The sequence below is a fragment of the Protopterus annectens genome, chromosome 6.part0 (assembly GCF_019279795.1).
Source record: "Protopterus annectens isolate FY-2018-M chromosome 6.part0, PAN1.0, whole genome shotgun sequence".
NCBI classification, from domain to species: Eukaryota; Metazoa; Chordata; order Ceratodontiformes; family Protopteridae; genus Protopterus; species Protopterus annectens.
Genome location: NC_056737.1, coordinates 1936517281 through 1936542623, shown reverse-complemented (window position 1 = coordinate 1936542623; position 25343 = coordinate 1936517281). Strand labels below are relative to the sequence as shown.

General features: G+C 42.8%; 1 protein-coding gene across 4 annotated transcripts in view; it reads right to left on the bottom strand.

Annotated features, from left to right (window-relative positions):
• The window catches only part of NCKAP1 (NCK associated protein 1), a gene marked incomplete in the record, with an annotated part of 2707503 nt that overhangs the window by 1593429 nt on the left and 1088731 nt on the right, over positions 1-25343 (bottom strand). For all 4 annotated transcript variants that reach the window (XM_044075245.1, XM_044075246.1, XM_044075247.1 and 1 more), the window contains 1 exon segment: positions 2681-2813. In XM_044075245.1, the coding sequence (XP_043931180.1) occupies positions 2681-2813 (133 nt within the window).

The following is a 25343-nucleotide window of genomic DNA, read 5'->3' as shown; positions in this document are numbered from 1 at the left end:
AAGTTTCAGGAGTTGGCCAACCAGCACTTGCGAACTGCTTCTGCTTCGGGCACCGCACGGCAAGAAAGACTGATGTAATGGCGTTGGCTGCATGTTTTACACCCCTGACGACCTGACGTCATGGAAGAAGGGACAGCAACTGATGCAGGACCCAAGACTTTGTTAATCAGGCCGAACTGAGGGCTACCTGCAAGCAGATAACCCAAATGTAATGACTGCAACAGTGAAACACGAAGACAATCTGTCACCTTATCAAGTGGGTCTGACAGCAAAGACCCCAGAAGGTCATATATGTTGTATAAGCCTTCTTTCCAAAGAAGTCTCAGATTCTGCTCTCTGTCATTAAGGTAGTGTGCTAAGGCTCATAGGTTAGTGTTAGACGAACTGCTCTTGTGGGCCACTTTAATCCTAGCCAATTACCTCATGTGAGAATCAAACCTTTCACTTTGTGTTTGTAAACACCTTAACTATTATGCCAACCCCCCCAAACAGTGGGCTTTATCTGAGGATAGAAACAAAATTATTCCGATTTTCTAAATCCATGGACACCACAGTTTTATCTGTTTTTAGATTTGTACACAGGTACATGTGGAAATCTTGAACCCTTGTAAAAATAGTCATGCTTCCTGGAGTCAGAGGGTTTACCACCTAGTTTGTAGGTTGCAGCCAAAAAGGAAGCCTGTACAGCTTCTAAGACTGCAGGAATAGCAACTAGCTTTTGAGAATCCACAATAAGAAGGTTGATATATCTTTTTAAATATTTTTGGACAACAGAGACCTTCTTTGCTTCCCATTTGAAGTGATCCTTATCCTATACAATGTTCTTCAAATGACAGATCCTCTGATGGAGACAAAAGCATGGAGACTTGGTCTGTATCAAATTTTTGATGGGAAGACAAATAGGAAATTTAAGCGAGGTATTCCTCCTATGAATCAGAAGAATCTGACTAACTGAGCTAATCTGAAACAATCCTGAATGGAGGTCAAGGGGACAGCTGAAGGACTTATCTACTGTCTATGGTACAGGAAATGACAAACAAAATGATTAAGCTGATGACCTATGTTTGGATGTACAAGTTCTGTTACAAAAGGTGACAGCCTTGACTGAGTGGTTCCATGTATGGGCATCTCTAACTGCCACCTTCCAACCATAAACATCTTCACAAAGAAGTATCAGTACAGCCCGGACTTCTCTCTGTTGGTGTTTACAAACTGTGCATCTAAGTGAAGCATCAGAAAAGAGAAATGACTACCTGTGACAGGACATCAACTCAGAAAGATGTGCTACGTTCTGAAGGTATGGTGCCCTCCCAAAGGGCAATGCCAAAGGCCTTGGACACTACAAACACTTCAGATGACTAGCACTCCTTAGTTTATGAAGATTCAGTGGCTAAAGCAGCATCCTCTTGTCAGACACTGTTTCTCCTCTTTAAGGAATTTCTCAATGCACTTTTTCTTGTCTAGATAGCTTTGCAGAAAATACTCTCTTTACCTTAAAGCCTTTCTGCTGAAACTAGCACAAACATTACAAGTGAGAGCTATGTGTTCTGATCCCAAGGAAAAACACAATGAATGTGATAAATGTTACATGGAATTTGCCTACAGTACATACACATTTGTTAACTTGCCCCCTTGGGTTGGACATGTGTTTTACACATGCTTGTCATCCCACCCTAAGAAAAAAGCACTGAGCCTTTTACAGTATTACACATAGTGATAATAATAATAACAAACCTTTCTCCAGTGGAATATTTTCCTGCCAACTCTGGGAGAACAGGCAGAACCTTCAGACTGATTATGCTGCACATATAACTGTATATGTATATTTGTGACCATACCCTTTCCTAACCACTACAGATGCACATTCAACTGACAGATTTGTCATACCTCTAATCTACTCGTTAAATGGATATCCATAGGACCTGTTATACCGAAAATCCAATCTCACCATGAATTGCACAACACTGTAGCGTACCTCAACTCCTTGTCAATAATGTGATTCCTGCCATCACTTGCTACACAATCACTCCAAACACGGACTCTAAGTAAATACTGCTAAACAAAACCTGCTGGAATGCTGTTGGGTCACACCTTTCAACTTCTTAGCAAAAGAAATCTGGACAAAGACAAAAATAATAGGGGACAGAGGATCAAAAATAGGGACACATTCTAAAGATTGCTTGTATAAACTTAGAAAGTTGCTAGGACAACAGGATTTATGTTAGCCTGCATTTTCTGAAGGATATGAAGTCTGAAGCTCAAATGTAGGACCTTATTTAGTGACTTCAATTCTCAGTGACTTGCTAAGAAAACCACAAATTTTATGAGAAATAGACCAAAAATACAAGGGAAAAATCTGGACAGTTGAGAGATATGCGTTTGGCTCCTGCTCGTCTGTTATTGGAACCAACAGCTGATACTTGCCATTCTTTTATCAGTTTCTCATCATTTGTTTGCATTTCTCTTGTAACTTGCTTTACACTACTTTTACTTGCATTTGCTTCAATTTATTATCTAATGAGAGCTTCACCTAATCAAGACACCACCAAGCTAAACAGATCAGGAGCACAAAAAATAAAAAAATAATTAAACTGAAAAGTATGTTTAAGATTTGCACTTTAACTATTTTGACCAGCGTCAATCTTTGAAACAATTACATAAACATTAAAAAGCTATTTACCTGTACAAGTTCATTTAATACTACTGCGTCAAAGCCTGAGAGATACTGTACGTAATATCTCTGCATCACTGGTCCGTACTTTCGAACATGTGCTCTAAGTTCTTCCATGTAAAATATTAATTCTGCAACATGCCTAATGAAATAAAGACAAGTGCAGAGTTATTATGGTTAGAAACACAGAAGTACTACAGAAAAAATAACCTTGTAAGTACATATCAAAGAAAGGGCAATCCCAGGACACAATTTTAATGGCAACTTCCCAGGCACCGAGAACTTAAAAAAAATTAAAAACTATCTGATGTCAGAAGATCCTACTGCAGTGCAACATGTTGGGGGGGGGGGGGGGATACATTCTTGAGTGTGTCGTCCTTCGGATATGTTAAACTAAGGTCCCATCTGCTTGACTTGGTGGTAGCTCTGATGGGTGTAAAAGACCCCACAACACCTACTGAAAAGGTCAAATTTCCTCTAGTAGTACAAATACCACCTCTGATTTCCATGAAAAGGAGGCCACTAACCTAGTGGAACTAAACCATCAACAAAGGATAAGTAAATACATAAAAGAAGGCAATTCACTACCTCACGAAGAAAATGTGCAACAAAGAAGAAAGGCTACACTGGGAAATTTGGGGCCAAAAAAAGGCAAGAAAACAGAAAAATAAGGGGGAATGCCTGCTGCAAGAATGTCAAGCTCAAAGCTGTACTACTAGAAGCAAAATACTGTCAGGCCTTGTGTTCAATCAGTGCTTTCAAAATAGATACTACAGGGAAGAGCATAAGAGATTATGACTAGCAACAGGCTACTACTGTTGGAAGAAATCCTAAAACACAGACAAACCGGCCCTGCAAATATATCTCGTGGAAGCTGGATATGAACAGTGAACACAACAGAGGTTGCAGTAGTGTAACTACTTAAACTCAAAATGTGACCAATATGAAGATTCTATTAATGCTATTATGCCAATATTCATACATGCACTATGTTGGGATGTTCATTATCCACTCAACTGCACAGTAGTATTTCCCCATTTACATATTATTGAAATATTAAGTGTTCAACGGCCCTGTCTGTAGTATTCAAACAAATGAATACATTTATGAAACTGAATAAAATGCTCAAAAGACCACGAGTCCTTTGGAATAAAATATATTAACTTCTTCCATTTCTAAGAGAGTCTTCGCATAAGCACACACCATTACCTGTACCTTCATAAAAGGATGCAACAGAAACACAGGAACACACAAACATCACTAAAGCATACCTAGTGCAACATTGACTTGCACATCATGGAATGCTATATATATCTCAACTTCCAAAGTTTGCAAGCTTATGTTATCGAAAAACAAAAATGTTACTGCTTTCCCTTCAGCTGTGAATTCCTTTTATGCAATTCTGTTTCCCAGGTAAACAGTCTCCATTTCTGTACTGGATTTCATCTATGACTTTTCTGATCATTCTCCCAAAACTGCGAAGTTTGCTTTCACTTTTTTTCTTCACCCTAAAGAATTAAACCTGTGCTGCATATTACACAGTTTGCAAAGCTTTGTATTTTTCCTTAAAACTTTTTAGCAAAATCAGATACTCAGGACGCTATTCTCAGTAGTGAACCCAGTAGAGTTATAACCTGTAATAATCTTCTCATGTGAATAGACTGTTTACCATCTTCCTTTGAATTCTGATGACTCGCCAAAGTTTTGCCCATAATTACAACCCAAGGATACATACCACACGTATTGAATTTATTCACTACCTTTTTTCTCTGGTGCAAAATGAATGCCTTCCAAAAGCTGAAGTAAGTCAGGACTTCAACGTCTTTTTAGATGTCATGACATACAATCTCTTAGGATTCTGTGCACAGTTTTCTGGACAATCAAAATTATTTCCTTCAAAACTAATTTCATGACCCCCCCCCCCAAAAAAAAGGATGAAATCAACAGCTGATTCAATCCAGTCTGCCTTCCTACTATTCTTGTGAGGAATCATTATAACTGCATTCTTCCAATGACCTACTTAAAATAGCAACTTTTTTGCATTCAAGGTGTGTTTTTTTTTTTTTACAGTACTTTGGTTGAGGTAGGCTTACCATACATCCGTTTTTCCCCGGACATGTCCTCTTTTTGTGCTCGCGTCCGGGCGTTTTTTTAAACTTCCGAGATTTGTCCGGGTTTTACAATCCCGAGGCAGAACTCAAATCTACGCATGCGCGGAAGGTAGAAGAGCTCGCGAGAGTCGCGAGAGCAGCGAGACTGTATTTGCGCGGGCCCGGGGAGAAGTGCAGGACTGTATGTGTTAGGGTGGAGAGAGGAGCAGAGGAGGACCCAGCCACAGCCGATCCATCTGTCTCTCATCACTACAGAGTGAGTCGGAGTCTCCGTTTTGGACTGTTTTTTTCACGACAAGTCTCAGTCATTCTGGTATGTTTTTTTTTTTTTTGTGAGTACTGTGTGTGTGTGGAGACTGTTGTATGTTTGTAAACTCAAACGGTAAACCCAACTAACAGGCTAGCTCTCTGCTCCCAGCCCAGGCCCCAGCCAGGCCGAATCAGTCGTAGCTGAGGTTTTTTCACATGTGAGTTCAGACTAGTTTTCCCAAATGTTCTTGACTCTGACGTCCACAACATTTTTTAAGTTTTCTTTTGCTGCTGGTGGGTTACTCTTGAGAATCAAACATCTAGTCTCAGTGGCCTACCAGATAAAATCTAACACTGCATCATTGTCTGTTGCTTGTGTGATTAACTTACTGTCTTGACATATTACATTCAACTGATCTGGGCTGGCTGTCTTTCAGATTTCTTTGTGCCACGTTTGCTTAACTTAAGAGGGAGAAATTAGCTTAAAAAGGCAGTCTGCATTGTGTTGTAGGTACTCTTCAGTTTGTCTTCAGCTCTGCTGCTCTGCACGGGCCTAAAGCAGGGTTAAAAATGGCTGGTCTTGCCCCAGCCCAGGCAACTCGTTAAGGTGGTGAGTCAGTGAGTCGCCCAAAACACGAGAGGGAGAGAAGAAAATGCAGTTAATTTCCTTTTGATTTGAAAGTCTGCTAACAGTGTAAGTGGAGAAAGCAGCATTGATTTTATTGATTGAACACTACTGCAGTTTTATTATAAACAGGTCAAGAGGATTTTTAAATAGACATCTTTCCTGAATAAACGCAAAAGTAACTGTATGCTGGAATCCTGTTAATCAGTGGCGGATGCTGCTAATTATTTTTATGGACTAATGCTAATATGACTTTAGTTACTGAAATGAAGTAAATATAATTTCTTTGTATTCTCTTTCCTGCCAGATTCAGCACATTACTACTAAATTACTACATTTGTTTTACTTTTTACATTGGTATCAAAGTAAATATATTCAGTAATGACTCAAGATCAGTAGCAAAAAGTATGTACATTTGATAGAGCAATAAATGCAATGTTAGCACATTGATTAATAATACCTAAAACTCAATGATTGCAATAAGTAGCTCTTAATCCTCTTTATAGGTTGCTATGTTAATGTGAAATAAGGTTTTTAACTTCTGATGACCATATTAAGAAAGAACTGGTGTGGAATAAGAGTTTTTTTTTTAATAAGGTACAGCAAAGCTCTTAACTGTGTTGAAAATATTGCTTTATTTTGTTTTGCTTTACTTGAGTGAAAAACGTAGAAGTGATTTCTGTACTTAGTTATGCAGAACATTTCTAACTGTGATTATTTTATATTACTAAATATAACTGCAAATCATACATAGTGGCATATGACTGTATTTGCATTTGATTGTGTCTGTATTCATGCATGTGCAATCACATTTATATGGTGAGGTGGTATGATTATGCCCGTCTTAAAAAACCACACCAAGAGTAAACTTCTCTGCCTGTTGTTTATTATTCTGATTATGCATTATATTTTGTTGCATGTTTTAATATAGCAATAACTCACTGCTGGGTGTGGGTAGTGCTTAATTTAACCATGGTTGGTGTGACTTGGTTACGACTCACGAGGGCAAAGTCTGATTGACCAAATAAAGCCAGCCGTATGTAAAAAAAAAAAATATTAATTACTTTTTTCTTAAATAATGTCCTTGTATATAATGGCACCTTGATGCTCTTCCACATTTTCCCTGGTATCATGGGGCTTTCCTGATGTACTGCGCATGCATATGGGACTTATGTTCCCATGCTTATACAGCACATCAGTGCTGTGTAAAGGAAGCAATGGAGAAAGGAATATCTCTGTTGTTTTTTTTGTTTTGTTTTTTTAGTTAAAGAAATTAAATCTGGAGATTGAAAATATAAGGATAATGTGGGACTTCTAACCGGTTTATTTCTTTAAGGGTAATACAATGATGGCTGTGGTAGGAGGTTCCAGTGGCAAATTTAGCAATTTTGTTGTAACAAGCATCCAGCTTGTGTAGGTCTGTCTGTCTAAGGTTGGTAAGTATGGGGGATGCATAGAATAGAGTGAAGATTATCTGGGAATTGGCAATGGAGATTCTAGCCGCCTTGGTTAGGAATTGGTGGCTTTGATATAATGCACCAAGTTTCTTGTGAACTTTTTTTTATTGTGAGAGATATATGGGTGCCAAATCTAAGTTTGTCTATTTCCACACCAAGTAATTTTGTGTGTTCTGGTGGAAGGATGATGGTATTGCCTTTGGCAAGAATGTTGAAGTGGGGGGTGTTTTGGGTGGCTTTGGAAGGTTGGAACAGGAGACGTTTTGTCTTACTTGGGTTGAGTAGGAGCTAAGCATTGGATAGCCAGCTTTCTACAGATGAGAAGGATTTTTGTGTGATTTGTTCTAGTTCTGGTAGAGTGGGGGCACAGCAGATGAGAATAGAGTGGAGGAACTGCTGTCATATGGCATAAAACCATGTTGGGTTTGGAGAGGAGATCATTAGCTAGGAGGTAGTTGGAGACCTGGGTGTTGACCGTATAACTTTTATGCTAATAGAAAATTGCTAGAATAACATGTTTTGTAAGTTTACACAAGCATTATTTAATATCTGACCTGATTTTTGAGCATTTGTCTCACTTTCTTTTTTTTTTCTGTTATTAGTGAAAGTGAATGGCATAGTCAGCTTGAAGACTTGAAATTTAACAAAGTAGTTTAGCTCATAAAAATGCCGAAACGTCGTTGTTCATTTACGGATGCAATGAAGGCCAAGTACCCGTGTTTTCGTGCAGGCAGATATGAATGGGAAGCAGAATGCATGACATGTGGTGGCGGAACTTTCATTTCTGTTGCAAATAAGGGTGCGCTTGATTTGAATGCACACATAAGTACCCCGAAGCATGCTAAAAATGTTCAAGGAGAAAGTTCATCCTCAAAAATCACCAATTATTTTGTAACACCTGGTTCAAAAATTGATGAATCAGTGTCAGCGGCTGAAGGAACTCTGTCATTTCATGCCGTTAAGCATCATCACAGTTATAGGTCGATGGACTGCAGTTGTGGCATGTTGAAAACAATATTACCTGATTCTGACATTGCACGAAGAGTTTCGTGCGCCCGGACTAAAACAGAAGCAATTGTCAACTCTGTCCTGGCTCCACATTCTGTCGACTTGGTGGAGAAAGCACTTAACCATATACGTTACTGTGGAGTCGCAACAGATGGTAGCAATCATGGTTCTGTGAAGTTATTTCCGATCCTTTTGCAGTATTTTGACTGGAAAAATGGTGGCATACAGTCTAAACTTGTTGATGTTCACAGCACCCCTATTGAAACTGCAGATACAATTTCCAGATGCATTAAGGACACTTTAGACAAGCACCACTTATTTCAGAAATGTATTGCCTTCGCGGGAGATAACTGCAATACTAATTTTGGTGGTGTCAGGCGTGGAGCTGATGGCTGTAACGTATTTGCTAATTTGAAGAGGATGAAAAAGAGTGGAACGTTAGTTGGAGTTGGCTGTCCAGCACAAGTACTAAACAACTGCGTGCAGCATGGCACTGACACACTAAATGTTGACATTGAGTCAATACTTCTCAAAATTTACAACTACTTTTCAATTTACACCATTCGAACTGAACAACTGAAAGACTATTGTGAATTTGTTGAGGTGGAGTATCGTCAGCTGCTTTACCACAGCAAAACTAGATGGTTATCATTATTTCCAGGCATTCAGCGGCTGTTGCAGATGTTTCCCGCTTTAAAGTCTTTTTTCTTGTCTCAAAAAATCCGCCTATTCTAATACGAAAGTTCTTTGAAAATGATATGAGTGAGGTTTACCTTTGGCACGTGCATTCACTGATGAGTGTATTTCATTCGCACATTGAAGAAACTGAACGTGAAAACAACTCGTTGCTGGAGGTTATACACTGCCTGAAATCTGTTCACACTGTTCTCGCATGCCGTGCGCAAGAGGGTTTCATGTCAATTAAGGTGAAAGAACTGTTAACGAAGTTGCGTAAAGATGGACTAGAAGACTGTTGTGATGCTTTCTGTACACAAGTGGCCACAATGTATAGAACTTGTCTAGAGTATCTGGAAATGTGGACTGAACCAGTGGAGGAGTTCAGTAGATTTGCATGGATGACATTAATTGAAATTCCAAGTTGGAATGAAGTTGAACAAACTGTGTTATATCTCAGAGAAAAGGGCGTGCATGTTGACGATTCCAAATGTTTTAATCAGTTTTGCTATTTGAAGAAATTTGTTGAGGCTAATCTTAACGAGGAAGACTTCAAAGAGATTCTGAGTCACGAGAGATGGGTGAAATACTTCAACAGTTGCAAGAACGAGGAATGTTTCTCAGAAATTATTGTGATCGCAGAGTTTTTCTTTGCAATTCCGGCACATAATGCAAACGCTGAACGGGTATTTTCACTGATGCAAAGCCAGTGGACAAAGGAAAGGAACAAGTTGTCGGTTGAATCGATAAAAGGAGTTCTGTTTGTGCAGCATAATTTTAAGCATATGTCGTGCAGAGACTTTCACGCATACCTTTGCACCCAGCCGAATTTACTGAAAGCAATTGGTTCTTCTGAAAAATATGCTTGGGCTAAAGCACAGGCTCAGTCAGACTTGTCAGATTTTTCAGGGAACCAAGAAGCATGAGGTAAGGATCTTGATTTCTGCAACATAAACTGTTAAATAAATATTAAAGTTTTATATATTATAAGTTGTTTGATTTTAATGAATAAATAATTGACGTTAAGTGGCAACAGTTAATTATTTTGATTGTTAATTATGTTAGGATTGTTATTTAAACTTAATGCTTCATTCTTGTAATTGAGATCTGAGGAAGTGTGGTTTTCCACGTGAAAGCTCTCATCTGTCTATTTTACTGTCTGTTATTAAATTGGATTTTACAATTTTTACCATCGTGGTGGTCCTTCCTTGCTTGCTTTGTGATACTGTTAATTAAATATATTACATATAAAATAATGCATTATATATACCTTCTCTATTTTTCACACTGAATCGTATTTGTATTTCCTTTTTTTTTTTTTTTTTTGTCTTCACCTAGTCTGAAAGCCTGAAAGCCCTTTTGGCCAGACAAAGAACCTATCGTCCTCCTTTTTCGTATAACCAAATATGGTAACCCTAGGTTGAGGTGGTACATTAGTTAGTTATCTCAATAATGTCTTCAGAATTAACCATATTTTAAGAGATTTTATTTTGAGGCGCAAAAAAACAACCTAGTTAATGCTCTGCCTTCACCTAGCAAACAGAAATTGGGGAACAGTTTTAAGGCTATGAAAAAAGTACAGTTGTCTATACTTACCATAAATGTAGATGTTCGAGTGTATTCACTGTTGCAGTCATCACACTTGGGTTAGCTGCCTGCAGGTAGCCCTCAGTCAGCCCGAATACCAGAGACTTAGCATCTCTGCATCAGTTGCTGTCACTCCAGGACTGACGTCAGATCGTCAGGGGTATAAAAACAGGCAGCCGACGCCATTACATCAGTTTTTATTGCCCCAAATGTCAGGAGCCCCCCCAAATAGGGAGCTAAGTTATGGTGGGAAAACACCACCTGTAAAAAGTAAATACCTGTAAGGGGTGAGTAATAAACAGAGAGTTGAGAGAGCGAGACAAGGGAGCTGGAGGGTGGGAAACCAGGACTGCAACACTGAATACATTCGAACATCTACATTTATGGTAAGTGTACACAACTGTACTATGTTCTTTGTGTTTCACTGTTGCAGTCATCATACTTGGGTTGATTCCCAAAGTTGAAGAAAGGGTGGAGGCAGTCAAGAAGAGTTGGGGCTGGCTAGTAAGCCCTGCAGGACTGCTGTTGCAAAACCCACCCTGGATTTGGAAAATATAGGCAGGTGGTAATGCTTGGTGAAGGTGTGTACAGGACTCCAGGTAGCAGCTTCCAAAATTTCCCTGGTAGGAACTCCCCTGAGGATTGCTGAGGTAGAAGTTGCCCTAATGGAATGTGTTTTGATCCCCTGGGGAGTTGGTTTCCCATGGCATTTGTAGCAGAAATGGATACAGTGTGCTATCCATTTGGAAATTGTTTTGAAATGGCCCTGCCCTCTGCCCCTGGTTCAAAACTGACTAGTAATTGGTCAGATTTCCTGAAGGGCTTAGTCCTGTCAAGGTAGAATCTGAGCTGTCTGTGTACGTCCAAGGAGTGCAGGATCCTTTCCCCTTTATTTGAGGATTACGGAAGAAGGTTGGCAAATGGAGAGATTGGTTGAGAGTAACACTGGACACCTCTTTAGGCATAAAGGAAGGGTTAGTCCCGAGGGAGACCCTGTCAGCATGAAAAATAATGAAGGGTTCCACAGCCATAAGTGCTTGTAGCTCAAACACTCTTCTAGCTGAAGTGATGGCCAAAAGCAAGGCTGTTTTCCAAGAGAGGAATTTTAACTCTGCAGGCTCAAAGTGGGGATAGCGTGAGCTTTTCCAGTACAAAGTTAAGGTCCCAAGCATGGGTGGGTGCTCTCCTTGGTGGCCTTAAGTTGTTTGCCCTCATGTTTTATACCCCTGACGTAATGGAAGAGGAGACAGCAACCGACGCAGGACCCGAGACTTCAGAATTCAGGCCGACTGAGGGCAACCTGCCAGCAGATTACCCAAATGTAATGACTGCAACAGTGAAACACGAAGAACATCTGTTTGATGAGAGGGTGAGAGAAGAGAGGGGCTCAGTGTTGTAATGAGCCGAGATGGCAGAGGCAAGGATCTTAATGGAGGAGAAGGATAGACGTCTGTGGAGTAGATCTGCTAGGTAATCCAGGATTAGAGGTAAGGAGGGCAGTGCTCTGTCCTCTCCTTCAGACTGAATCCAGGAACAATACCTTTTCCACTTATCAGCATAAGATTTCCTAGTACTGGGTCTTCTGGCTTCAAGAATGAGATCCAGCACCTGCTTGCTTAGGCTGGTCACTGGGGGAGAATTCAAGGAATAAACCAGGCTGCAAGATTCAGGGTTTGCAGCTGCGGATGTAAGATCTCTCCTCCCTGCTGAGTAAGGAGGGTTGGGATCTGGGGTAGATGCCAGGGTAGCACCGGTGACAGGATGCGCAATAGTGGGTTACAGTGCTGGTGTGGCTAGTCCGGGGCAATCAGGATTGCTCTTGGTCTGTCCTGTCTTATCTTGAGCAATATTTTTGAGAGAAGAGGCAGAGGGGAGAATGCAGAGATTGACAGGTTTTCCCACTGGAAGGATAGGGCATCCACTTTCCAGGGACTGCTTTGAGGTGTCCTGGTGCAGAATTTGCTGAGCTGGTGATTGCAGGGAGAGGCAAAGAGGTCAACCTCCGGGGTCCCCCATTTCTGGATTAGAAGGTTGAAGGTGCTTGGTTCTAATTGCCACTTGTGTGGGTCTAGGAGATTTCTGCACAAGTCGTTTGCCAGAGAGTTTTGTTTGCCTGGCACGAATTGAGCTTGCCGATGAATATGCACTTAAAAACTATGAATATGCATGTCCAAGGCCATGTTCCACAGGGCCATGGCTAGCTTGCAGAGTGGGAAAGAATGGGTTCCCCCCTGCTTGCTGATGTACCACATAACTGTGGTGGTGTCTGTTTTTATTAGCAGGGGTCCTGGTGAGAGTAGGGATCTGAAAGCTGTCAGAGCGTGCTGAACAGCTAGCATCTCTTTTTGGTTGATGTGCAGATGAATTTAATTTGGGCTCCAGTGGCCCTGAATGCACTTGTCGTCCAGGTGTGCCCCCCAGCCCCAGTTGGATGCGTCTGTGGTTAGGGTCTAGGCGGCATGGGGTTGAGTAAAGGGAAGTCCCCTGTTGTGGTTGCATGCTGCTGCCCACCAAAGAAACTCTGTTCTTAGACAAGGTATGATGGTTTCCAGGTCCTGAGAAAGTTGGCACCAAAGACTTTTTAAGTACCACTGAAGTTTCCTCATATGCAGTCTGGCATATGGAATTAGTAGAATCCAAGAGGCCATGAACCCTAGGGCCTGCAGGATTTTCCTTGTAGATAGTTGGGTTCTGGTGGCCATTTGAGTGAAGTAGCATGTCAGATAGGCTTGTTTTTCTGGAGTAGCAAATGCCATCTGGGATGCTGTGTCCAAGCTTGCTCCCAGGAATACAATCCTTTGACTGGGGACTAGTTTTGATTTCTTTTCATTGATAGTGTACCCCAGGGAGGTTAGAAGGTTCTTTACAAATGTCAGGTGCTGCAACAGACTTTCCTGACTGCCTGCAGAATCAGGCAATCGTCCAAGTATGGGTAAATTTGAATTTTTCTCTGTCTGCAATAGGCAATGGCTGGAGCCAGGCATTTTGTGAAAACTCTGGGAGTAGTGGATAAGCCAAAGGGAAGTGCAGAGAACTGATAATGCATAGATCCTGCCCTGAAACCTAGGCATTTCCTGCATGAGTCCTTGGTAGGGATGTGCAGATAGGCTTCTTTTACGCCTAGGGTGGCTAACTAGGCATCTTTAGACAGCATAGGAAGAAGCTGCTGAAAGGTGAACATCTGAATTTTGGTGTCACCAGGAAGGTGTTTAGAATGGAAATATCTAGGATTGGGCGCCAAGTGCCCTCTTTTCTGGGTACCAGGAAAAGTCTGAAATAGAACCCTTGACCTATCTGTTCTTCAGGAACAGGTTGAATTGCCCTTTTGGAGAGCAAGGATTTAACTTGGTTTTGTGCCTCTGCCCACTGGTCTGGAGGAAGGTCTGGGAACCCTTTTGGGGTTGGCAGTGATTGGAAGTAAAATATGTACCCCTGGGACACAATGTTGAGGACCCATCGGTCTTTGGTAATGGAGGTCCAGTATTTTGCATGATAAGCAAGTATTCCTCCTAGGAGAATGAGCAGTTGGGCAGAGGTGAAGAGTGGAGTTGAGAAGTCATTGTGAATTATTTCCAAAAAGGGTTGGCTTAGCACTCCCTGTTTTTGAAGTGGAGGCACTCCAATGCTTAGATCCCTCTGCATACCCAGAGGCTGTAATCTGGGGGGGGAGTCTGTTTCCCATGGGTGTAATGTGAGATGGCCTTGAGGGACTAGAAAGGACCAATGTTTTGAGGGGCCATGCCTACTGAATCTAGGAGGCTGCACTTGTAAAAGAATTGTTTACTGTCTGCGTAGATTTAGCTTTTTCTTCCATCTTTTTTAGAACCTTTTCTGCTTTGGTGCCAAACAGACTGTCCTTATTCAAAGGAGCATCTAGTAACTTTGATTTGACATGGTCTGGCAAGATCTGTTCCTTAAGCCAAGCATGCCTTCTCAGTACAGAACCAGTGACTGTTGCCCTGCAAGATGCTTCTAGGGCGTCAAAGCCACATTGCAAAATTATGCTTGCTGACCTTGCTTGCAGAATGCATAAGCTCTTGTAACTCTTATTTTCTGCACAGTCTGTAAAGGTAGATAATTTTTGCTTAAGTTGCAGAATATGTTGCTGGTATTTCAGCATATGAAACTGGCAATTCAATGCCCTAATGACGAGAGTTGCATAGGTGTATACTTTTTTACCCCATCTGTCTAAAGCTCGGGAATCCCTGTCCGAAGGGGTGGGATTTTTAGCTGTAACTGCTTTTATAACTTTAGGCCCCTGTGAAATGACCTCTTGGTCAGCAGTAGGATTTTTTTAAAAGAAATTAGTGACAGTCAGGGACTCTGTAGTACCTGTCTGGTTTCCTTGGAGCAGGGGGTAAAGTATCAGCAGTACGACAGGATTCCATAAAGTCATCATCCACAACATCCAGAACTGGAGGTATTGCTAAAGGTTTATGTTGTGGCTAATCTAAAAATTCTCAGAGTCTCTTTTTGGACTGAGGATAGTCTTGGCATTCTCAGTGGAAATGCTCTCTTAAAGTATGCAGAGTTTCACCAAAAGAAAAATCCTCTGGAGGGGAAGCAGAGGGAGTGGATTCCTCTGCATCTGAATCCTCATAAGCAGATAAAGGCATGTCTTCATATTCAGAAACCTCAGAGTCTGACTCTTGGTCTGTTAGGGCTGCTGGGGACAGGTCTCTTTCTGTTAGCAGGGGAAGGCTGGCTTCCCCTAAGCATAATCAGGTCTTCTGCCATTTTAAGCATTTGATGTTGTGGCAAGGAAGCAGGTGCTTGAGTTTGGGTCATCGTTTTTTTAGGCAGAGCTCGTACTCTGGGCCTTAGAAACTCAGTAGTTTTAGTCAGAACTGAAGACGCGAAAGACGTCATTGGTTTGTGTCAAATATGGGTAGTGCAAAGAAATTCTTTGGAAGCCAGTGCCTGCATAGAGGCTCCAGACAAATCCAAGGTAGAGACATCCACAGGTTCCGTAGTCAAAGAGACTCGTGGCATACCGGACTCTGAACGGCCTGCAAATCCCATCAAAGCGGGCATCAGGGGCTGCGAAAGCACCTCACAGAGTACCGGCGAACTGCCGACTAGCTTAACGGAAGCGTTGTCTGTAGTTTTGGACCTGTGCGGTCTGTCTCTGTCTTTATCCTTACATTTTTTCGTAAGATCAGTAGGCAGATGGCTTACCGAAGCCATTTCGGAATATGGAGAACGAGAGCAAAAGTAATTAGCGACAATATGGGCCATACGACAAATAGTTTGGGCATTGAACAAAGCACAAAAGCGGCAGAGAGGTACGTCGTGGTCTGGGCCTAAACAGGTGATGCAGTAAGAATGGTAATCTCAGTGTGGTATTTGCTTTCTACAGGCGAGACAATCATTAACTTTTTCTGACATCAGTTAGAGCAAAAAAATGGATCCCCAACGGGGTACATAGCTTTAGAAGACTTCAGGATGATTCAATTCAGAAACAAAAATTCAGGTAGCGGCTGACCTGCACTCATGCAAACTGCTACTGCTTTGGGCTCCTCAGCAAGAAAGACGGATGTAATGGCATCGGCTGCTGTTTTTATACCCCTGACGATCTGACGTCAGTCCTGCAGTGACAGCAACCGACGCAGAAATACTAAGTCTCTGGTATTTGGGCCGACTGGGGGCTACCTGCAGGCAGATAACCCAAGTGTGATGACTGCAACAGTGAAACACGAAGAACATCTAATATGGAAGGAATGGAAGTAGGTAGGCAACAAATGAAAACTGTCTGGCTTGCTAGACTGTTACTGTTAAAACAGCTTGAGTCACCTGGAGATGACTATTGATTTTTGTGAAAGATTCAGATGACTTCATGATACCTCAGTGGGGGACATACTAAATAAATCTGTGGAGTTTAGCAGTCAGTGTATGCTCAACAGAAACTGGTTCTGTGGAAGATGAAATACTGAGGTAAAACGTGAGATTTTGGCAGGTTTCAAATACACTCAATTTGTGAAAAACCAAGAAAGTGCAATGGCACTCAATTTTTCGAGAACACTGCTGGGGGATTATGAAAGGCCTATCAACTGCCATCATCTGTGTCTGACTGAGTTTGCAGTCATTTAACAGGGACTTTGGGTCAGTTGGTAACTTAATACAAAAAGGATCATGTCTGCTTGATGACTGGGGAAACCTACTAAGAAGACTGTAGTAGAATGAAGATCACTGCCTGAGGATAATGATTTTTTTAAGGAACGTCACACAGCAAACATTTTCTAGCTGGGATTAACTGTGCCTGAGAGTACAAATTAAGATACAAGTTACTGTTTCCGGTAGTTCTGAAAGTGTTTTTTTTTTTTTTTCATGTAGTGTCTTCATACATCCGAACTGGTGAGAATAAGCAACTGAAATCTAAATTTAAACAGATTGCACTACCTATTCAACATATATGCTAAATTAAAATACTGCACATGCAAAAAACAGTAAACTCATATAATAAATTACTAAAAACCGCACTGCGATGCAACATAATGTCATAGGCAGAGGTAAACAGAGTAGCCATAGACACCCTAAATGAAGATTTCTTACACAAATGCAGTATTTTTTCTAGACAAACCATGTCATCAACAGAAACAGTAGAACTGTTTAATTTCTTTACTCAAATTAAGATGAACCACAGGGTATCAGAGTAGTGCAGCAACGAGTACCGCTGACTCACGGGTGTTTGTTCTCTGATTCAGTTCCCGACTAAGGTGACATCTGAAATAAATTTGAATATCCTTCCTGTGCCCATGTGGGTTTCCCCATGCAATATGATTTCCTTCAAAATCCCCAAAATAAGTTATAGGTAAACTGACAATCCTGTAAAATGCACACAAGTTTGTATGTGAGCACATATATGCTGTGGTACACTGGCAACCCATCCAAGACTTTCTCTGCCTTGCAGTCAGTGCTTGCTGGGATAGGCTTTGGCTCACCGGCAGCCTTGAACAGGATATAGGCAGTGCTACAGACTAAATGAAAGATGCAGCACTAAACTCCAGTTGCTTCTACAGTTTTTACTCTCATTAATAGTGTTTAAGATGAAGTACTGCTATTTTAGTAACAGTTCAAGGAAAGTGACAGAGGACACCTGCAGTTAGTTTATTTATACTGGTACTATTTTTGTATTACCTTCATATTTAGTGTCAGTACAGCTCAAGACCCCCTCCCCCCACCGCAATACACACACACACAGGATCATAGATGCTCAGTTTTTGTAAGACTGCCCATTCCACACAGGACTGATGTCATTGGTTTCCCTGTCATTCTGCATAAAATTATATTTTCTTCTTGGAGGGTTTGAAGCCTGCAAAACATTTTTTTCAGTGCAGACAATATGTAGACTGACACCTTTGATGGCCACTAGGTAATCTGCTAAAACCATCTATACTACTGAACTTGCAGCTAGTGCTACTGCTAAAGGAAAAGGACACTTCATATGTTAATGCAATTCAGGTTTGCTAAAGCCATTGTATCTTGACATGTATGGCATTCTTACCTATTACCTTGCCCTTCTTTAAAAAAGTAAGGATTTAAGCCTAAAAGTTTCCTTTTAGGGAAGACTGCCACTTACTAAAAACCAATATCATCTCTCTTAATAGTCATACATACAAATGTTTCCTTCCTATACTGAACTCTGACAAAAGTGCACTCAAAGTAGTTACAGCTATAGAATGTTCTATTCTTTTTTTTATAATTATATTGGTAACACCCAGCAGCTGGCTGATGAAACGGACCGTTTCCAATATTCAGTAACACACCTATCTCAAGTCTATCCCTTTTCATTCCCCCACTCTACCCCAAATTCCCACCCACCTCCTCTACAAAGTACAGTTGTGTACACAACACAGATGTAGATGTTCGAATGTATTCACTGTTGCAGTCATCATCTGTGGGTTATCCCTGCTGTGGTAGCCCTCGGCCAGCCCGAATACCAGAGTCAAGGTTTTTCTGCATCAGCTGCTGTTGCCTGTAGTCTGACGTCAGGTCGTCAGTGCTATAAAGCAAGGCAGCCAATGCCATTACATCAGTTTTTCTTGCCCTAACCTGTCAGAAGCACAAGGAAATATGGTAAAGTGGTCTTGGTGGCTAAAAGCCACCATGGGAAGCTTATGTCCCCCCTAGGGAAAGAACATATAAGGGGGAAGGAAGGAGGGAGGGAAACCAGGACTGCAGCAGTGAATACACTCGAACATCTACATTTATATGTGTACACAACTGTACTATGTTCTTTGTTTTTTTACTGTTGCAGTCATCACCTGTGGGAGGATTCCCAAAGCTGAGGAGAGGGGTGGAAGGATAGGTTAGAGCCCTAGCCATGGGTCAGCAAGTCCTACAGTACTGCAGAGGCAAACCCTGCCCTAGACTTAGAGAAAAGAGGTAGGTGGTAATGCTTTGCAAACGTATGGACAGAGGTCCAAGGTGGCAGCTTCCAAGATTTCCCTGGTGGGGACTCCTCTGAAGAATGCTGTGGAAGTGGAGGCTGCCCTAGTGGAATGGGTACAAATAAACTTAGAGGGTGATTTCCCATGTAGTCTGTAGCAGAAATGGATACAGTGCGATATCCATTTGGAAATGGTATGCTTGGAAATGGGTTTCCCCTCTGCCCCTGGGGCAAAGCTGACAAGAAGTTGGTCTGTTTTTCTGAAGGGTTTAGTACACTCCAGATAGTATCCGAGTTGTCTGTGCATGTCTAGTGAGTGCAGAATTCTTTCCCCCTGGTTTTGAGGGTTGGAAAAGAAGGTGAGTAGATGTATGGCCTGGTTGAGGTTCACATCACATACCACTTTGGGCATAAAGGAGGGGTTAGACTCAGGGAGACCCTGTCTGCATGGAAAATGATTAAGGACTCAACGGTCATGAGTGTCTGTAGTTCTGAAAGCCTTCTGGCTGAGGTGATAGCTAGTAGGAAAGAAAGTCTTCCAGGAGAGGAATTTCAATTCTGCTGAAGCAGCAGGTTCGAATGGAGGTAAGGTTAGTTTTTCTAAAACTAAATTCAGGTCCCAGGCTGGCATGGGTGGCATTCTGGGAGGTCTGCTATTAGAAGTCCCTCTGAGGAATTGTTTAATCAAAGGATGTGAGAAGAGGGGCTGGCCTGAATTGAAATGAGCTGAGGGCATGGATTTTAATAGAAGAGAAGGAGAATCCACTAGTGAGTAACTCGGCTAGGTAGTCCAAGATGAGAGGGATGGAAGGTTGTGAGGTACTGGCTCCAGGAACAGAATCTTTTCCATTACCCTGTGTAAGATTTTCTGGTGCTGGGTCTTCGGGCCTTTGTGATAATGTCTAGGACCTGTCTGCTTAACAGGGGACCCCTTGTTTGCTTTTAAACCATTAGCCGTGCTGACAGATTGACAGTCTGCAAGTCTGGGTGCACACCCCCTCCCTTGGGTCAAGAGGTCTAAGATCAGGGGAAGCTGCATGATCAGCACCTTGGGAATAAGAGGCAGAGGAGGGAAAGCATATACAAAGAGGGAGTTACAGGAGAAGGTCAAGGCATCCACCTTCCATGCTAGGTGCTGATAGTCCCAGGTACAGAATCTTTCCAGCTGGTGGTTGAGGTGCGAAGCAAAGAGATCCACCTCTGTAGTTCCCCACTCCTGAGCGAGTTGCAGAAAGATTTTTCTGTGGAGCTGCCATTCATGCAGGTCCAGTGACTTTTCTGCTTAGGTGGTCTGCCAGGGTGTTGTTGACCCCTAGTAGGTATTGGGCATTTAGGTGTAGACCATGAAGGCGGCTGTCAGCCAGAGGTTCATGGCTAGCCTGCAGAGTGGGTAAGATTGGGTCCTTCCCTGTTTGTTGATATACCACATTACTGTGGTGGTGTCTGTCTTGATAAGGAGAACCCCTGGCCTGAGATGGGGTTTGAAGAATGTCAGAGCCTTTTGTACTGCTATCATTCCCTTATGACTGATGAATAAGGGAAGTTGCTGGGCCTCCCAAAGACCTTGGGTGCAGTTGCCTGCTAGGTGGGCACCCCAAGCAATGTCTGAGGTGTCAGTTGTGATGGTCTGGCCAGAAGGGCAAAGAATGAAGGGAAGACCCTTGTTCTTGACAACGGCCCCTGCCCAGTAGAGAAATTTGGCCCTTATATACAGGGGAATCAGCGGGAAAGAGGTCTCTAGAGGCTGAGAGTGCTGACACCATAGGTCCTTTAGATACCACTGAAGTTTCCCCATGTAAAGCCTATCCAGAGGAATTAGCAAGATGCCATGTACCCAAAGGCTTACAGGAACTTCCTCACAGTGAGGTGACTTCTGGAAGCGAGCTGGGTAACGTAGAGAGGCAGGAAGCTCTGCTTTGCTGGGGATAGGAAGGCTGTTTGGGATGCTGTGATCAGCAGTGCTCCCAAGAAAATGATCTTCCTGGAGAGTGTTTGCTTTGATCTCGTCTAGTTGATGGTGAACCCTAGGGAAGTTAGGAGGGTTTTGACAAAGAGAAGGTCCTGGAGCAGCTTTTCTCTGCACTCTGCCTGAATGAGGCAGTAGTCCAGATAAGGGAAATCTGTACATTTCTCTGTAAAATGCTATGGTAGGGGCTAAGCATTTGGTGAATACTCTGGCTGCAGTAGATAAGCCAAAGGAAAGCACAGAAAACTGAATGCGTTGTGAGCCTGCTCTGAAGCGCAGGAATTTCCTGCAGGATTCCTTTATGGAGAGGTGGAGGTAGGCCTCTTTTAGGTCTAGGGTTACTAGCCAGGCATTTTTTGTCAGCATAGGTAGCAAATGCTGCAAAGTTAGCATGTTGAATTTGGGGTCATCAGGGAAGAGTTCAGAATGCAAAGATACAGGATGGGGCGCCAAGTGCCCTCTTTTCTGAGAACAAGGAATAGTCTGGAATAAAAGCCTTTGCCTGTTTGATCTGAGGGGACAGGTTCTACTGCCCACTGGGATATGAGAGTTTGTTCCCGTTTCAATGCCTCTGTCCACTGATTTGGAGGTAATTCTGGGTACCCTCTTGAAACTGGGAGTTCACTGAAACAGAATCTGTATCCCTGAAAAATGATCTTCTCAAAAGCCCACTGGTTCTTTGTTAAAGGAAGCCAATTTTCTTGAACCTGGGAGGTTGAACCTGAAAGAACTCTTAACGTTTGCTTAGATTTTGCTTTGTCTTCCATATTTTTAAGTACCTCTTTTGCTTTTACTCCAAACAAGTGGTCCTTATTCAGGGGTGAATCAATTAGTTTAGACTTGACATGATCAGGGAGAGGTTGGTCCTTCAATCATGCCTGTCTCCTAATGACAGATCCTGACACTGCTATCCTGCTTGAGGCTTCTAGGGCATCATATCCACAGTGTAGTGAGTGTCTGGCCACCTCACAAGTAGAGTACAGTAAATCTGCTAACGCTTTTGAATTGCCACAGTTAGGAAAGGTTGAAATCTTTTAATTTAATAGTTTCAAAGTGTGTTATTTTAACATATGGAACTGACAACTGAGAGCTCTGATAGCTAAGGTTGCAGAGGTGTATACTTTTTCAACCCATCTATCCACAGCACTGGAATCCTTGTCAGAAGGAACAGGATTCTTGGCAGAATTAGTCTTAGCTCCTTTTGGTCCCTACGTAATGACCTCTGGGTCAGCAGCAGGATTTCTGTACAGTAATTTGTGAGAATCCGTTACTCTGCAATACCTGTCAGGTTTACTGGGAGCAGGTGGGAGGGTGTCAAGGGCTAAAAGCTGGACTTATGGAAAATATCATCCACCACTTCTAAAATAGGAGGAATGACTAGGGGTCCATGCTAGGGCACATCCAGAAACTCTCCAAGTCTTTTCTTAGACTGGGGGAAATCCTGAGATTCCCATTGGAAATGTTCCCCGAGGGTGTGAAGGGTTCCCCCCCAAAGGAAAGGTTTTCTGGTGGGGAGGCAGAAGGAATGGATTCCTCTGCATCTGAATCCTCATAAGCAGTCAAAGGTTGTTGTTCCTCTTTAAAATCTGAACAGTCAGATTCCTTAGAATCCTGTTCTGTCATAATTTCTGGGGAAGGGTGACTTTTCCTTTTAGAAGTTGTGGCCTGACTACCCCTGATAAGGGAAACAAGATCCTCTGCCATTTTAAACATAGGGCTTGGGGTGGTGGAGCAGGAGCAAGATGGTGGCTAGAGGCAGATTTTCTAGGAGTGGCCTGGCTTCTAGGCCTAAGAGTATCCGTCGGCCTGAGAAAAATGGTAGTCGGATGAGAAGATGTCGGTTTGTGTATAGATCTGGTAGTGAGAGAGGCTTCCTCGGAGGCTGGTGCCTATGTCGCGCCTCCGGACTCAACCGAGGGAGAGACAGTCAAAGGCTCGGAAGACGAAGATTTCTGTGGCATACCGGAATCCGGCCATCAAGGGTTGCGAAAGCACCTCACTGAATTCCGGAGAACTGACAACCTGCTTAGCGGTAGAGTCGTTGGAAGGCTTAGCCTTGTGTGGTCCGTCTCTCTATCATTATCTCTGCGTTTTTTTGTAATGTCCACAGATTGTTGGCTGATGGATGCCATTTCAGAATGCGAAGACGGAAGACAATACCTGTCGACAATAAGAGCTCTACGCCGAATGGTTCTCGCGTTAAAAGAGGGCACAGAACCGGCAACGGGGGGGACGTCGTGGTCTGTGCCTAAACAAGTGACGCAGTATGAATGGAAGTCTTGGTGTGGGATCTGCTTTCCACAGGCGAGACAATTGTTAACTTTTTCGGACATCAGTTAGTGCAAGAAAAAAGGATCCCCAACGGGGGTACATAGTTTTACACGTTTTCAACTGACATTCAAACTCAGACAGCGATCGATCGGCACACTTGCGAACTGCTTCTACTACAGGCTCCACGGCAAGAAAGACTGATGTAATGGCGTTAGCTGCCTTGTTTTACAGCACTGATGACCTGACATCAGACTACAAGGCAACAGCAGCCGACGCAGAACAACACTGACTCTGGTATTCAGGCTGGCCGAGGGCTACCACAGTAGGGTTAACCCACAGGTGATGACTGCAACAGTGAAACATGAAGAAAGTACAGTTGTGTACACTTACCATAAATGTAGATGTTCAAGTGTATTCACTGTTGCAGTCATTACATTTGGGTTATCTGCCCGCAAGTAGCCCTCAGCCGGCCTGAATATCAAAGTCTTGGAGTCCTGCGTCAGATGCTGTCTCTTCTTCCATGACGTCAGGTCATCAGGGGGTATAAAACATGCAGCCGATGCCATTACATCAGTTTTTCCTGCCCCAGATGTCAGGTGCCCCCATAATGGAAAGCAATTATATGTTAGATTACACCTCCAACAAAAAGCAAATACACCAGAAAGCTGAAATACACTAAACAAGAAGAAAAGTATAGCCAAGAGAAGTCAGGGGATGGAGGGAGGGTAACCAGGACTGCAACAGTGAATACACTCGAACATCTACACTTATGGTAAGTGTACACAACTGTACTATGTTCTTCATGTTTCACTGTTGCAGTCATTACATTTGGGTTGATTCCCAAAGTTAAGGAAGGGAGGAGGAAGTTAGAGAGCATTAGGACCAGCTATTAAGCCCTGCAAAACTGCAGTGGCAAAACCAACTCTGGATTTAGAAAAAATAGGCATGTGGTAATGCTTGGTGAAGGTATGTACAGAGCTCCAGGTAGCAGCTTCTAGGATGTCCCTGGTAGGGACACCTCTGAGAAAGGCTGTAGAGGTAGATGCAGCCCTGGTGGAATGTGATCTTATCTCCTGCGGGGTAGGTTTTCCATGGTGCTTATAGCAGAAATTAATGCAATGGGCTATCCACTTAGAAATGGTTTGCTTTGAAATGGCCTTCCCCTCAGCCCCTGCAACAAAGCCAACTAGCAACTGTTCAGATTTTCTGAGAGGCTTAGTCCTGTCCAAATAAAATCTAAGTTGTCTGTGCACGTCCAAAGAGTGCAGTATATGTTCTCCTTTGTTTTGTGGATTTGGAAAAAAGTAGGCAAATGAATGGACTGATTAAGGGCCACACTAGACACCACCTTGGGCATAAAGGAAGGATTGGTTCTGAGGGACACCCTGTCTGCATGGAAGATGATGAAAGACTCCACTGCCATGAGGGCCTGTAATTCAGATATTCTTCTTTCTGAAGTGATGGCTAGAAGGAAGGCTGTTTACCAAGAAAGGAATTTCAACTCTGCAGTTGTAGCTGGCTCAATAGGAGGTAGAGTGAGCTTTTCCAATACAAAGTTAAGGTCCCTGGCTGGAGTAGGGGCTCTCCTGGGAGGTCTTAAAATTTTTGGCCCCTCTCAGGAACTGCTTTAGCAGGGGGTGAGAGAAGAGGGGTGGTTCAGTATTATAATGTGCTGAAATGGCAGAGGCATCTCTGTTAAGCACAGAAGAATATGCAGTAAGCTGGGCACCGTTGTGCCCATCCCCTGAGTCTGGCCCCAGGAACAGTAGCTTTTCCACTTTTCAGCATAGGGTTTTCTAGTACTAGGCCTCCTTCCCTCCAGAATGACATTAAGCACCTGCTTGCTGAGGGATACTATTGGAGAGCTCAAGGAATTAGTCAGCCTGCAAGGTTCAGAGTTTGAAGCTGAGGGTTCAGAATCTGGCCCTCCTGCTGGGAGAGCAAAGAAGGGGTCTGAGACAGGTGCCATGGTTCCAGCAGTGACATAATGCGCAAGAGGGGGTACCAGTGCTGGCGTGGCTAGTCTGGTGCAATCAGTATTGTCCTTGGTTTGTCCTGTTTGATCTATAGCAGAACCTTTGAGAGGAAAGGCAGAGGGGGAAAAGCATAAACTGAGAGGCTTTTCCAGGTGAAGGACAGTGCATCCACTTTCCAAGCTTGACTGCGGGAAGTCCTTGTGCAGAATTTGTCCAACTGGTAGCTCTGATGGGAGGCAAACAGGTCTATCTCTGGATTCCCCCATTTGTTTCTCAAAAGGTTGAATATCTTTGGTTCCAGTTTCAACTCGTGTGAGTCCATGAGATTTCTGCTTAGATCGTCTGCCAGTGAATTTAG